Below are 15,203 nucleotides of genomic sequence, written 5' to 3' on the forward strand. Positions count from 1 at the left end.
TATAGGGACCAAAACATCACTACGAACAAAGTTAGTGGAGGTGATGGAATTCCAGTTGAGCTATTTCATATGCTAACAGATGATGCTATGAAAGTGCGGCACTCAATATGCCACCAAATTTGGAAAACTCAGCAGTGGCCATAGGACTGGAAAATGTCAGTTTTCATTCCAGTCCCAAAGAAAGGCAATGCCAACGAATGTTCAAATTACTGCAAAATTGCACTCATCTCACATGCTAGCAAAGTAATGCTCAAAATTCTCCAAGCCAGGCCTCAGCAATACATGAACCGTGAACTTCCAGATGTTCAAGCTGGTTTTAGAAAAGGCAGAGGAACCAGAGATCAAATGGCCAACATCCGCTGGATCACTGAAAAGGCAAGAGAGTTCCAGAAAAACATCTATTTCTGCTTTATTGACTATGCCAAAGCCTTTGACTGTGTGGATCATAATAAACTGGAAAATTCTGAAAGAGATGGGAATACCAGACCACCTGACCTGCCTCCTGAGGAATCTGTATGCAGGTCAGGAAGCAACAGTTAGAACTGGGCATGGAGCAACAGACTGGTTCCAAATAGGAAAAGGAGTATGTCAAGGCTGTATATTGTTACCCTGCTTATTTAACTTATATGCAGAGTACATCAGGAGAAACGCTGGGCTGGAAGAAGCACAAGCTGGAATCAAGATTGCCAGGAGAAATATCAATAACCTCAGATACGCAGATGATACCACCCTTATGGCAGAAAGTGAAGAAAAACTAAAAAGCCTCTTGATGAAAGTGAAAGAGGAGAGTGAAAAAGTTGGCTTAAGACTCAACATTCAGAAAACGAAGATCATGGCATTCAGTCCCATCACTTAATGCAAATAGATGGAAACAATGAGAGACTTTATTTTGGGGGGCTCCAAAATCACTGCAGATGATGACTACAGCCATGAAATTAAAAGACTCTTGCTCCTTGAAAGAAAAGCTATCATCAACCTAGAAACCATGTTAAAAAGCAAAGACATTACTTTGCCAGCAAAGGTCCATCCAGTCAAAGCTATGGTTTTTCCAGTAGTCATGTATGGATGTGAGAGTTGGGCTATAAAGAAAGCTGAGCACCAAAGAATTGATGCTTTTGAAATGTGCAAGGAGATCCAGCCAGTCTATCCTAAGGGAGATCAGTCCTGGGTGTTCATTGGAAGGACTGATATTGAAGCTGAAACTCCGATACTTTGGCCACCTCATGCGAAGAGTTGACTCATTGGAAAAGACTCTGATGCTGGGAGGGATTGGGGGCAGGAGTAGAAGGGGCCGACAGAGGATGAGATGGTTGGATGGCATCACCAACTTGATGGACATGAGTTTGGGTAAACTCTGGCAGTTAGTGAGGGACAGGGAGGCCTGGTGTGCTGTGATTCATGGGGTCGCAAAGAGTTGGACACAACTGAGTGACAACTGAACTGAACATATACAAAAAGTGTTAACATACACAAAACATATATCACGAACTCACGAAAATTAATAGAAAAAAAAAACAAAACTAGAGCACTGTCATTAAAAAATGGGCAGAGGCTCTGAAAAGACTTTTTTTCTAAAAAAGACAAGAGGCCCAACAGGTACATGAAAAGGTGCTCCACAACTAATCCTCGGAGAAACGCAAGTCAAAACCACAGTGAGATTGTCATCTCACATCGGTTAGAATGACTGTTACTGAAAAGACTAGAAATCACAAGTGTTGGCAGGATGTGAGGGAAAGAGAACCCTCATGAGCTGGTGGTGGAAGTGTGAATGAGTGCAGCCACAAGGAACACAGTATGGAGGTTCCCGAAAACATGAAAAATGTGCTTGAAATTAACATTTTAAATTAATTAAATTTTAAAATTAATTTTAAGTTAATTAAAAATTGCTGTACCATGTGCTTCAGCAGTTCTCATTCTGAATATCTGTCTGAATAATGAAAACACTGACTTGAAGAAAAGATACCCGCATCACCATGTTCATTGCAGCATTAATAGCCAAGATATGGAAACAATCTAGTGCCCATGAAATCTTGCTGTTCGAGATGGCATGGATGGGTTTGGAGGGCATTATGCTAAGTAAACTAAGTCTCGTAGAGAAAGACAAATACCCTATGATCTCCCTTATATGAGGAACCAAAAATAATTAACAAAGTTTATAGATACAGAGGACAGATTGGTAGTTGCCTGCGGTTGAGACTAGAGGTGGGCAGATGGGTAGCAGAAGTCAAAAGGTTCAAACATCAATTATAAAATAAATAAGTTGTGGGAATGTCACATAGAGCATGGCAGCCTTGTTAATAATGCTGTATTGTGTGTGCAAAATTTTCTAACCAAGTAAAACTTAAACGTTCTTATCACAAGAAAAAAAATTCTGTAACTGTGTGTGGTGATGGATGTTAATTAGACTTATTGTGATCATCTTGCAATATGTACAAATATCAGATTATTATGTTACATGCCTGAAAAGTTGATATAATGTTATATGGCAATTATATTGAGTTGGCCAAAAAGTTCCTTCTGTTTTTTAAATTAAAAATAAAAGACACATTTTTCAAGACCAAAATAAATGGAAATCCGAAGGTGGAATGTCTGGTCAATATGGCAGAGAAATCAGAACTACTCAGCCACGCTGTAACAATTTTTGCCTGGTCATCAAACAAACGTGGTCTTGCACGATCTTGATGAAAGACTGCATTTTCTGTTGACTAATTCTGCACGCTTTTTGTCGAGTGCTGCTTTTAGTTGGTCTAATTGGGAGCAGTACTTGTTGGAATTAATCATTAGGTTTTCCAGAAACAGCTCATAATACAGGACTCCTTTCCAATCCCAGCATATACACAACATCAGCTTCTTTGGATGAAGACTGGCTTTTGGTGTGGTTGGTGGTGGTACATTTCACTTGCCCCACAATCTCTATCATCCCACACGATTGTACAGTATCCACTTTTCATCACCTGCCACAATTTGTTTTAAAAATGGAGCATTTTCCTTATGTGTAAGTAGAGAAGCACATCAGAAATCCAGTCAAGATTTTTTTCTGCTCAACTTATTTGGAACCCAAACATCAAAATGATTAACATACCACACTGGTATAAATGATTTTCAGCACTTGGTTTCAGCATGTCCTGTGAGAAATCTCCAGCACGTAACTTCAGAAACCACTTTTGACTCATTTGATCAGTCACAGCACCTTCTCTACATGCTGCTTTTTTTTTTTCTGCATTTCAGTTGCATTTTTTTTATCTTTCTTGAAATAATAAAGCATAGTATTCTGAAAATGTTGCTTTTTTTCTTCTATCTTTAGTATTAAAATGACTGTACAAAAATTCACCAGTTTTGATTTTTTTTTTTTAATGCACACAGATATGACAGCTGTCACAACCTAACAAAATTGTTTTGAATGAAGTTAAAGGATGAGATGGCTGGATGACATCACTGACTCCAGGGACATGAGTCTGGGTGAACTCTGGGAGTTGGTGATGGACAGGGAGGCCTGGCGTGCTGCGATTCATGGGGTCGCAAAGAGTCGGACACGACTGAGCGACTGATCTGATCTGATCTGAAAGACAATTAAGCAAATGGCACTCCATTCCAGTACTCTTTCCTGGAAAATCCCACGGACGGAGGAGCCTGGTGGGCTGCAGTCCATGGGGTCACTAAGAGTCGGACCCGACTGAGCGACTTCACTTTCACTTTTCACTTTCAGGCATTGGAGAAGGAAATGGCACCCCACTCCAGTGTTCTTGCCTGGAGAATCCAGGGACGGGGGAGCCTGGTGGGCTGCCATCTATGGGGTCGCACAGAGTCGGACACAACTGAAGCTACTTAGCAGCAGCAGCAGCAGAGCCATCTTAACGAAAAAAACCGAATGAACCTTTTGGCCAACCCAGTACCTCAGTTTTTAAAAATGGGCTTTTATTCTGGGAGGTGGGTCATAGAGGATCCTGCTGTGATGTATGTCAGAGAGTGTTTTGCCTATGTTCTCCTCTAGGAGTTTTATAGTTTCTGGTCTTATGTTTAGACCTTTAATCCATTTTGAGTTTATTTTTGTGTATGGTGTTAGAAAGTGTTCTAGTTTCATTCTTTTACAAGTGGTTGACCAGTTTTCCCAGCACCACTTGTTAAAGAGATTGTCTTTAATCCATTGTATATTCTTGCCTCCTTTTCAAAGATAAGGTGTCCATACGTGCGTGGATTTATCTCTGGGCTTTCTATTTTGTTCCATTGATCTATATTTCTGTCTTTGTGCCAGTACCATACTGTCTTGATAACTGTGGCTTTGTAGTAGAGCCTGAAGTCAGGTAGGTTGATTCCTCCAGTTCCATTCTTCTTTCTCAAGATCGCTTTGGCTATTCGAGGTTTTTTGTATTTCCATACAAATTGTGAAATTATTTGTTCTAGCTCTGTGAAGAATACTGTTGGTAGCTTGATAGGGATTGCATTGAATCTATAAATTGCTTTGGGTAGTATACTCATTTTCACTATATTGATTCTTCCAATCCATGAACATGGTATATTTCTCCATCTATTAGTGTCCTCTTTGATTTCTTTCACCAGTGTTTTATAGTTTTCTATATATAGGTCTTTAGTTTCTTTAGGTAGATATATTCCTAAGTATTTTATTCTTTCCGTTGCAATGGTGAATGGAATTGTTTCCTGAATTTCTCTTTCTGTTTTCTCATTATTAGTGTATAGGAATGCAAGGGATTTCTGTGTGTTGATTTTATATTCTGCAACTTTACTATAGTCATTGATTAGTTCTAGTAATTTTCTAGTGGAGTCTTTAGGGTTTTCTATGTAGAGGATCATGTCATCTGCAAATAGTGAGAGTTTTACTTCTTCTTTTCCAATTTGGATTCCTTTTATTTCTTTTTCTGCTCTGATTGCTGTGGCCAAAACTTCCAAAACTATGTTGAATAGTAATGGTGAAAGTGGGCACCCTTGTCTTGTTCCTGACTTTAGAGGAAATGCTTTCAATTTTTCACCATTGAGGATAATGTTTGCTGTGGGTTTGTCATATATAGCTTTTATTATGTTGAGGTATGTTCCTTCTATTCCTGCTTTCTGGAGAGTTTGGAAATAAAAGCAAAAATAAACAAATGGGACCTAATTAACCTTAAAAGCTTCTGCACATCAAAGGAAACTATCAGCAAGGTGAAAAGACAGCCTTCAGAATGGGAGAAAATAATAGCAAATGAAGCAACTGACAAACAACTAATCTCAAAAATATACAAGCAACTCCTACAGCTCAACTCCAGAAAAATAAATGACCCAATTAAAAAATGGGCCAAAGAACTAAATAGACATTTCTCTAAAGAAGACATACAGATGGCTAAAAAACACATGAAAAGATGCTCAACATCACTCATTATCAGAGAAATGCAAATCAAGACCACTATGAGGTACCATTTCACACCAGTCAGAATGGCTGCGATCCAAAAGTCTACAAATAATAAATGTTGGAGAGGGTGTGGAGAAAAGGGAACCCTCTTACACTGTTGGTGGGAATGCAAACTAGTACAGCCACTATGGAGGACAGTGTGGAGATTCCTTAAAAAACTGGAAATAGAACTGCCTTATGATCCAGCAATCCTACTGCTGGGCATACACACTGAGGAAACCAGAAGGGAAAGAGACACGTGTACCCCAATGTTCATTGCAGCACTGTTTATAATAGCCAGGACATGGAAGCAACCTAGATGTCCATCAGCAGATGAATGGATAAGAAAGCTGTGGTACATATACACAATGGAGTATTACTCAGCCATTAAAAAGAATACATTTGAATCAGTTCTAATGAGGTGGATGAAACTGGAGCCTATTATACAGAGTGAAGTAAGCCAGAAGGAAAAACACCAATACAGTATACTAACGCATATATATGGAATTTAGAAAGATGATAACAATAACCCTGTGTACGAGACAGCAAAAGAGACACTGATGTATGGAACAATCTTATGAACTCTGTGGGAGAGGGAGAGGGTGGGAAGATTTGGGAGAATGGCATTGAAACATGTAGAATATCATGTATGAAACGAGAAACCAGTCCAGGTTCAACGCACGATACTGGATGCTTGGGGCTAGTGCACGGGGACGACCCAGAGGGATGGTATGGGGAGGGAGGAGGGAGGAGGGTTCAGGATGGGGAGCACATGTATACCTGTGATGGATTCATTTTGATATTTGGCAAAACTAATACAATTATGTAAAGTTTAAAAATAAAATTAAAAAATAAATAAATAAAAATGGGCTTTTATCTCAAAGTAGATGTTTTTCAAAAAAATGTCATCTTCAGTTCTTCCAATAAAATGGAGGCTCTGAGCATTTCTTTTTTTTTTTTTTTTTTTATTTTATTTTTAAACTTTACATAATCGTGTGACATGTCAGCTGACACAAGCAATTTGGTTGGTGACTCACTGGCATCCTGCTCTGATTAGGCTTCAGACAGACTCTACACCCCATTTAAGTGTTCAGACAGTGAATATGGGAATGCCGGCATCTTTTGTCTAACCTGTATAAACATGCATGTGTGCATATAACATTGCCTTCATGGTACATGCTTACTCTTAAACAGATGTACTTTGTCTCTAATTCATATCCTCGGTATGAATGAATGCTGGTAGTATTTGTTTTAAATTGATTGTCTAATTTTTAAAATGGTTGTTCTTAGGTTAGGATTGTATCGGGAAGCAGAGAAACAGTTTAAATCAGCCCTGAAGCAGCAAGAAATGGTAGATACATTTCTCTACTTGGCAAAAGTAAGTATTCTTAAATTGAGTGGAATTTGTCTTCTCTGGATAAATGTTTAAATTCCAACCAGCACATGGGGAGAGTTGCCAGTTTCTGTAAGAACAGTTGGCAAGTTAATGTGTTCGGACTTAACATTTTTTTTTTTTAATGGTAAGGGAAAAGGTGAGAACATTCGGAGGATAACCATCTCAGGAAGAATCGGTTGCCAGGGAAAGTAAGACAGCCTCTTTGAAATATTACCCGTTCGATTGGGAGAACATACTACAGGCCTACTATCCCCAGGGGTCACAAGCCCTAGAGAGGTGTTTTTCTACAACACATTTGTTTCCCGTGTCAGCAGACTATAGAGAACAGGATTGTTTTTATGTAGGTCTTTCACTTTTTGGCTCTGTCATTATAACAAAAACAGTATTTCCCCTTTATTGAGCACCTACTCAGTGTAAGGTATTTTATCAAGTCTTTTCCACATGTAATTTAATTAAACTTTCTTAGCAACACTGCTTTAACATTTCCTTTGTACTGTTGAGGAAAAGGAGACTTAAGAGGATAAGTGAAGATTTTCAGTCTCACTTGCCTGTTAAGAGCCAGCATTCAAACCCAGGGGGCTTCCCCAGTGGCTCAGCAGTAAAGAGTCTGCCTTTCATTGCCGGAGACTCGGGAGATGGGAGTTCAGTCCCTGAGTCGGGAAGATCCCCTGGAGATGGAAATGGCAACCCACTCCAGTATTCTTGCCAGGAAAATCCCATGGACAGAGGAGCCTGGCGGGCTACAGTCCACAGAGTCACAGAAGAGTCAGACACGACTGAGAGACTAAACAACAACAATTCAAACCCAGGACTTTCTGATTCTAGAGCCTGAGTGCCACCCACAGCCACAATAGAAGTGAAGGACCACCTGGAATTTTCAGTATTGGAATAAGTGACTACTTTACCCTCACCAAGGCTACTTTAGAAGAAGCATTTGATGAAGTGGTGGTTAGGACATCATCTTGTATTAATATATCTTTAAGAATTTCTTAAATTTAAAAAGTGTTGTAAAGGAGGTTGAAAAGAAGGCAGAAAAGGAAGTGCATCTGCTGCTGCTGCTGCTAAGTCACTTCAGTCCATGGGATTTTCCAGGCAAGAGCACTGGAGTGGGGTGCCATTGCCTTCTCCAAAGGAAGTGCTACTATTTTCCAAATATGGTATTAATGTTAGCATACTAACAGAATCAAAGGGAAGTTCTGCCATATAAACTTACTGTGCTGGCTTAGTATGTTTATAGTAGTTTTTAAAAAATGTTTGAAACTCTAATATCTAAGTGTCTTTATACATTATATGTTAAATTCTAAAAAGGTTTCTAAACATCACAGTAAAGTTTTCTGACAGCTTGAAATTATAATTCAGGTTACAGTATTTGACTATTATCTTCTTAATTGATAATTACTTGCCATGTGGTTAAAAATGTACTTTTTATTTTAACTATTGTTAAATACATGGTTTGATTATTTTTTCATAAATTGATTTGCTTAACTCTGTTGTTGCCTATGTGACTATATAGGGTTACAATTTACTTGTTTTTTTTAATATGTGAAGGAATTATTGCTAAGTAATTGGAGACCAAGCAGATTTTAGGAACCACGTTATTTCTTATAATTTAAGCTTGTTAATTTAAGAATTATTAAATATTTTATATTACTTCACATATGGAATTATATTACTTATTATATTTTAAAAAGCAATTCAGAAGCATGTAAGGTAAAAATTGAAAAGTTTTCATCCATACCCTTTCCTCTAGTCTCATTGTTTATCAGTAAACACTGCAGGCAGTTTTGTGTGTCTCCATTTGGGCTTCTTCAAAGCACAGTCTAAATGTTTAGGAAGAAATGGAGGATCCAAGATCATGAAGAAAATAAAATGTCATCATCTTATGTTTCTATACACAGAACTGTAGTTCTCCTTTTAGAAGTTCCTAATAGGTTGTGGTTTATCCACGCTGAATATCTCATTGCTAATTAAGTGGTGGAAACTGTTAAACGGGAGTATCGAGTGCTAACCCTCTCAACTCCCTGCCCCTCTACCCTGCACATGTGTTTCCTTCTACTTCTCAGGGTCCTTCTCCCCAACTCCTCCAGAGGCTTCCCCAGCTGCTGCTCCTCAGACTTTCCCCTGGGGCATGCCCTCTTTCTCCAGCATCTTCAAAATCAGCCTCACAATTGGCCCTTCGTGCCTGCCTGTAGACACACTTAGGTCTGTCCTATCCTAAAAAAGATTTTCCCCTGATCCTCTCTTTTTTAAAAATCAATGTATTTTAATTGCAGGATAATTGTTTTACAGCATGTGATAGTATTGGGCGTACATCAGCATCCTTTTCTAGTTACTCTCTAGTCTGTGTGACGGTAGTAAGCCCACAGTAAGTGTTTGCTGAAGGAATAAATGAATAAATGTGTCACACACAGCATGAGGAGATATAACTATACATCATTATTGGAAATTAATCCTACGCATTTCTGAAAAATGTTTACTGTAATATCTAGGAGATAATTTGTTACTAAGCAATAATTTTAAGTTTGTCATAATGAAAAAAATAATAATAAATTTGTCATAATGAATACTGTTATTTTAAGTCCTTTTGTTGAAGTGTATCCTGGTTTTAGGTTTACATCTCATTGGATCAGCCCTTGACTGCTTTAAATCTTTTCAAACAAGGCTTAGACAAGTTTCCAGGAGAGGTAACCCTACTTTGTGGAATTGCCAGGATCTATGAGGTAAGGTTCCTATCTTTCAAAAAGTTGACATACAATTGAGGTTATATGCTACTTAAGTAAGTTCATAGTCCCTTGGGGTCTTATAAAATGTAACATTTTGTAAAATTATGATTGTTGGCCAGTGATTTACGAACAGAATAAGAGATTTTAGTGTATACATTAAACAAACTTAACTTTTTATGATGAAGTATTTCAAACACACAGAGGGTATAGAGAATGGTATGAGATAGGAATTTGAATTAGTGCCTCCCTCTGCATAGTTGGTTGTCCCAGCACATTAACTGATCCTCCTCTCAGGTCTGTACTGTCAAGCAGCAGGGTTTTTTTCTGTGTATGTGGTAGATATGTTTTGGGTTTTCTATTCTGTTCTGTTGGTCTGCTCGTCTATCCTTACACCAATATTATACCATCTTAACTCCTGTAGCTTTATTATACTTACTCTTTGGGAGGGCTTTGTTCATCTTCATTAGGAATGTCTTGGCTATTTTGGACTTTTGTTTATTCTGGTAAATTTTAGAGCCATTTTTGTCAAATTTCATGAAAAGCCCCATTGAGTTGTTCTCGCTGCTGCCTAATTAAGGTAGCTTCATAATAATTCTTGATGTCAGGTGGGGAAATTCTACCACCTGTTGTTCCCAGTTGGTTATGCTTGGCCCTTTGCTCTTCCATATTAAAAAACCCTGTTGGCATGTGGATTGGAATTGCATTGAATGTAAGAATGATGGGGGTGGAGGGTCTGCTTTTCTTCCCAAGGGGGATCATGATATAACTTTCCATTTACTTTAGGCCTTTTGTTGTTGTTGTTGTCTTTCAATGAATATCTTGTAATTATCTTCATAAATGTTTTGTTGAGAGTCCCCAAAACCACTGTGAGGTTCAGTGATTTATTAGGTCTCGGGACTCGGCACACAGTTGTACTCATAGCCATGATTTTTTGTAGCAAAAGGATACAAAGCAAAATCAGTAAAGGGAAAAGGCATGTGGGGCAAAGTTCAGAGGAAACCAGACACAGGCTTTCAAGAGTTCCCCTCTCACCCACCCCGACCCCTGGTGGTTAGGGTTACAGAGGACACATTTGATCTTCCTGCAAGTTGTGGCAACATGTGTGAAGCACTGTCTGCCAGAGAAGCTCATCAGAGACCTGGGATCCATCACATAAAGAAGGCTGAGCGCTGATGCTTTCGAACTGTGGTGCTGCAGAAGACTTGAGAGTCCCTTGGACCGCAAGGAGAGCAAACCAGTCCATCCTAAAGGAAGTCAGTCCTGAATATTCACTAGAAGGGCTGATACTGAAGCTCCACCTGATGGGAAGACCCGACTCATTGGAAAAGACCCTGATGCTGGGAAAGATTGAAGGCAGGAGGAGAAAGGGATGACAGAAGATGAGATGGTAGGATGGCATCACCACCTCAATGGACATGAGTTTGAGCAAACTCCGGGAGATAGTGAAGAACAGGGAAGCCTGGTGTGCTGCAGTTCTTGGGGTCTCAGAGAGTCGGACACGACTTAGCGACTGAACAACAACAATCTGTTACTGGGGGCTGGCCATAGAGGGAGGCACCGTCTGCCTATCACGTACCAGGACCCCAGACTCCAAGAAGTGAAGCAGGTGTTTGTACACCACATGCAGGTGTAGTGAGCCACGCTATCATTTGGGGAAAGTTATATAAGCATAGGGCACTAGCTGGGCTTCCCAGGTGGCGCCAACGGTAAAGAATCCGTGTGCCAGTGCAGGAGATGTAAGAGACACAGGTTCAGGCCCTGGGTTGGGAGGATCCCATGGAGGAAGGCGTGACGACCCAGTCCAGCGTTCTTGCCTGGAGGATCCCAAGGACTGAGGGGCCTGGTGGGCTGTAGTCCATAGGGTGGCAAAGAGTCAGACACGATTGAAGCGACTTAGCACTCACGCACGCACACACGCACAGGGCGCTAGCCAGGTTCTAAGTTACTGACCAGGGGCCAGCCTTTCAAGCAGGCCTTTCTAAGAGTAGCAGTCCCAGGCTTACTGTGTTAACTCTTTTCTGCACAGATGTATTTGTGGGAAAATTGTGAATGAACTGCTCTTTTTTTCTCTTGTGTTTTCTATGGTCATTTCTGGTGAGTGGTAATGTAGTAATTTAAGTTGATTTGATACTAAAACTTGGCTAAATAGTCTTTTTAATAACATCATAGATTCTCTTAGATTTTCTAAGTAAATAAAACAATCATCTGCAAATGTACATAGTTTTATCTCTTAATTTCAGTTATTTTACTTAAAAAAACTTAATTTAACAGAAGCATCTTTGTTCTCTTTTAAATTTCTTGAAATGCTGGGTATGATCTTTTAAAATTATTTTGTTAGAAAAAAGAATGGAAAGTATTAATAGTTTCCATACCTGGGTAGTAGTGTGTGAATGGTTTTTATTTTATTTTCCAGATTTTCTGTAATTAACATGTATTACTTGTAATATGAAAACAACAAATATTTTCCTTAAATTGTTTAGAAATAGCTTCTCCTTGTGAAATGTAATTTTGATAAGCATATAAATAGAAACGTTTGACCATTCTCTAAAAAAGCAATATCAGTATCTCTGTATCTTTAGTTGTGTAACCTTAAATTGAACATGAACAAGATTTTGACCAAGAAGCTTAGGAAGGAAATAGAGTCCATTCTGAAAGCTGCAAAATTCATGGTGGTGACTGTCTTGATGCAGTTGGAATTGTTTGTGCCTTTTGTTCCTTCTGCCCTTCTCAGGTGGAAGCTGCTGTTAGAAGGAACTGGTGGGAAGGATTCCTTCCACGCTCCCATTACAGTGATCGTTGCTATGGCTGGGACAGGGAGCGGGTCTGGAGTGGATTCTTTAACCGGCTACCTTCTTCCTTCCCCTGCTCTGGGTCTGGCCGGGACTTGGAGGAGCACATTCTTTTATAAGGGTGACAGGGGAAGGCTTTGTGAGAAAAAGTAGAATCTGAATTTTTACTCAAAAGAAGAAAGAAGTGAAAAGAGAGCATCCTAGTTTTGAGGATGACATCGTGTACAAATAGGGTGTCCGAGGACTGAGCACAGACTTGGAACAGCTGGACGCAGCACTTCCCCTTGAATTTACATGGTTAATTTCACTTATGGCAAAGTTTGCCTTACAAAGATTTCCATTGTGTTCCTTTTCTCCTTATGTAACAGTGGATTGAGGGTTAATTAGTAAAGTTTGGTTCTTAGCCTTGGAGCTTACACAGCATATGCCTTTAGGGATTTTTGTATATCATACTTTTCTCTGGAGGGAGTTTTTTCCTTTATGTTCTTTTTATTTTTTATCACTTTCATTTTGATCTTGTTTTTTTTAAATGAGCATGTTGTGCTGCCTATTATTTATTGATTGTTCTGTACAGAATCTTGTTTTAAATGATTTATCCTTGCTAAATTTATTTGGTTGTGGTTTTACTTTTTCTTGGGGCCTTTTGTTTATTCATTTGAAAGGCAGGCCTTTATTTGAACTATTCTGTGTTAAAAGGTTCAAATAAAGGCCTGTCTTGCTTCCCTGGTGGCTCAGACGGTAAAGAATCCGCCTGCAATGCGGGAGAGCTGGTTTGATCCCTGGGTTGGGAAGATCCCCTGGAGGAGGGCATGGCAACCCACTCCAGTATTCTTGCCTGGAGAATTCAATGGACAGAGGAGCCTGGCAGGTTACAGTTCAAGGAGTCGCAAAGAGTTGGACACGACTGAGTGGCTAAGCACAGCACGCTGCAAATGTTAAAAGGTGTTTGAAACTGAATAATTACCCTAGGAAATATTGTTCTCATGGTCCTTGAACTTTATTGTATATAGAAATGACTTTGGGAGTGTTTGAGAGTGAGGCCCATCTTCCTCCTCCTGACTCACACGTCCTGGAAAGTGGGATACAGGCTTTTGTCTGCTGAGCAAGCTCACAAGGTGATTCTGATATATAACAGAGTTTGAGAATCATAGCAAAATTCACTTCCCTAAGTTATTTACAGTTTTGTTTTAAATAACTAAAACCCAGTGTTGATATTCTGTTCAGTTCAGTCACTCAGTCATGTCCAACTCTTTGCAACCCCATGGACTGCAGCATGCTAGGCCTCCCTGTCCATCACCAATTCCCAGAGTTGACTCAAACTCATGTCCATCAAGTTGGTGATGCCATCCAACCATCTCATCCTCTGTTGTCCCCTTCTCCTCCCGCCTTCAATCTTTCCCAGCATCAGGGTCTTTTCAGATGAGTCAGTTCTTTAATTTAACTCAGATGATATTCTGTGGATTAGTTTGAAAAATAACCACTAATAACTACTGTAATAATCACTTAAATGATAGTTGAAGTGATATTTGTATGTTTGAAAATATTATTTTAAATCTACATTTATAAAATTTATTCTTAAGCTACTATAAACAGTTCTAATGCTGGAATAGATTAAAGAAAGGACAGAAATAGAATCTGTGTGTATTCATACATATGAAAATTTATGTGATAAAGACTGTCAATTAAACCAACTGGATTATTGGATTTTTTAATAACTTCAGAATAGAGCTGGATGAGTAATGAGTTCTTATCCTGAAAGAACACATTGCTGGGACTTCCCTGGTGATCCACACTCCAAATGCAGGGGGACTGTGTTTGATCCCTGGTCAGGGAACTAGATCTCACCTGCCTCAACTGAAGAGTTCAGGTGCCGCAACCAAAGACTCTGCATGCCACTATGAAGACCTGGGGCAGCCAAATAAATAAATACTTAAAAAAAAAAAAAAAAAAAAGAACCCATTGCTACCAGGTGACTAGAAGATTTAAAACCATGAATGTTTCAGAAGAAATACAGATGAATTATTTATATAAACTTGAATTGGGGAAGACCTTTCTAAACATGATACTAATTCAGAAAGCCATAATAGAAAAAATTTATCAATATGAGAACATAAAGGTTAAATTTTCTATGCTGTAAAAACGAAAATACAAATAAAAGCAAACCCTAACAAAACAGGTAAAAATATCAAACAGGGAACATATTTGCCATACCTGGGACAGGGAAGAAAAGGGTACTTTTACTCTCTTCACTTTATATGTTGCTCAACAATTGCTGGGTTTCAGGTGGTTTATAGATTGATGGGAGAATTACACACCGACACATAAGTGTGCACATCCACGCTTATAAATTCTCATTTTGGTCAAGAACATAAGCATGGAAACCAGAACAGGTATTTCCTCAGAGCACTGGTGGGGGTGAGACCATGGTGTGGCCCTTGTCTTTGCAGCCCACACGGTGACCTGGCCCCTCTCCATGCACGTGGTCGCTCCAGAGCTGAGACAGCAGCCAGACTCCGGCCGCAGTTCAGCTACACCAGCGCCCTTTCGTCCTGGTGTTGACTGACACACGCCTGGAAGGACTCAAGCAAACCACCTGTGCTTTCCCTGTGAAGGGAATGTTCACGAACACGTGGCCTTCCTGGGTTGTGAGCGCAAGTCCGCGTCAGCACGCGTTCATCGTCAGGGAGGAGAAAGCAGGCAGTGCCCAGTGACCCTGGAGCCACAGCTGTGTCTCCAGCTCTCCTGAGCCCCAAGGGCAGTTTCCCACCCGAGCCCCTCACACAAACCAACAATGAGAAGACAAGAGCTGGGACCGCAAAGCTGACAAAAGGCGTGAATCCGCAGTTCGCAGGGAACAAGATGTGTGGTGTGTCGAGTGCTAACCTCAGTGATAATTAAGGAAATGAAAGCTGAAA

The 15,203-nt window shown here is 39.7% G+C and overlaps 1 protein-coding gene across 2 annotated transcripts in view; it reads left to right on the forward strand.

Moving 5' to 3' along the window:
- Positions 1-15,203, forward strand: part of TTC8 (tetratricopeptide repeat domain 8) — a 59,251-nt gene that overhangs the window by 31,398 nt on the left and 12,650 nt on the right. For both annotated transcript variants that reach the window (XM_070798006.1, XM_019969369.2), the window contains 2 exons: positions 6,671-6,758; positions 9,386-9,496. In XM_070798006.1, the coding sequence (XP_070654107.1) occupies positions 6,671-6,758; positions 9,386-9,496 (199 nt within the window). The remainder of the gene's footprint in view (positions 1-6,670; positions 6,759-9,385; positions 9,497-15,203) is intronic.

Source organism: Bos indicus, chromosome 10 (genome assembly GCF_029378745.1).
Source record: "Bos indicus isolate NIAB-ARS_2022 breed Sahiwal x Tharparkar chromosome 10, NIAB-ARS_B.indTharparkar_mat_pri_1.0, whole genome shotgun sequence".
NCBI classification, from domain to species: Eukaryota; Metazoa; Chordata; class Mammalia; order Artiodactyla; family Bovidae; genus Bos; species Bos indicus.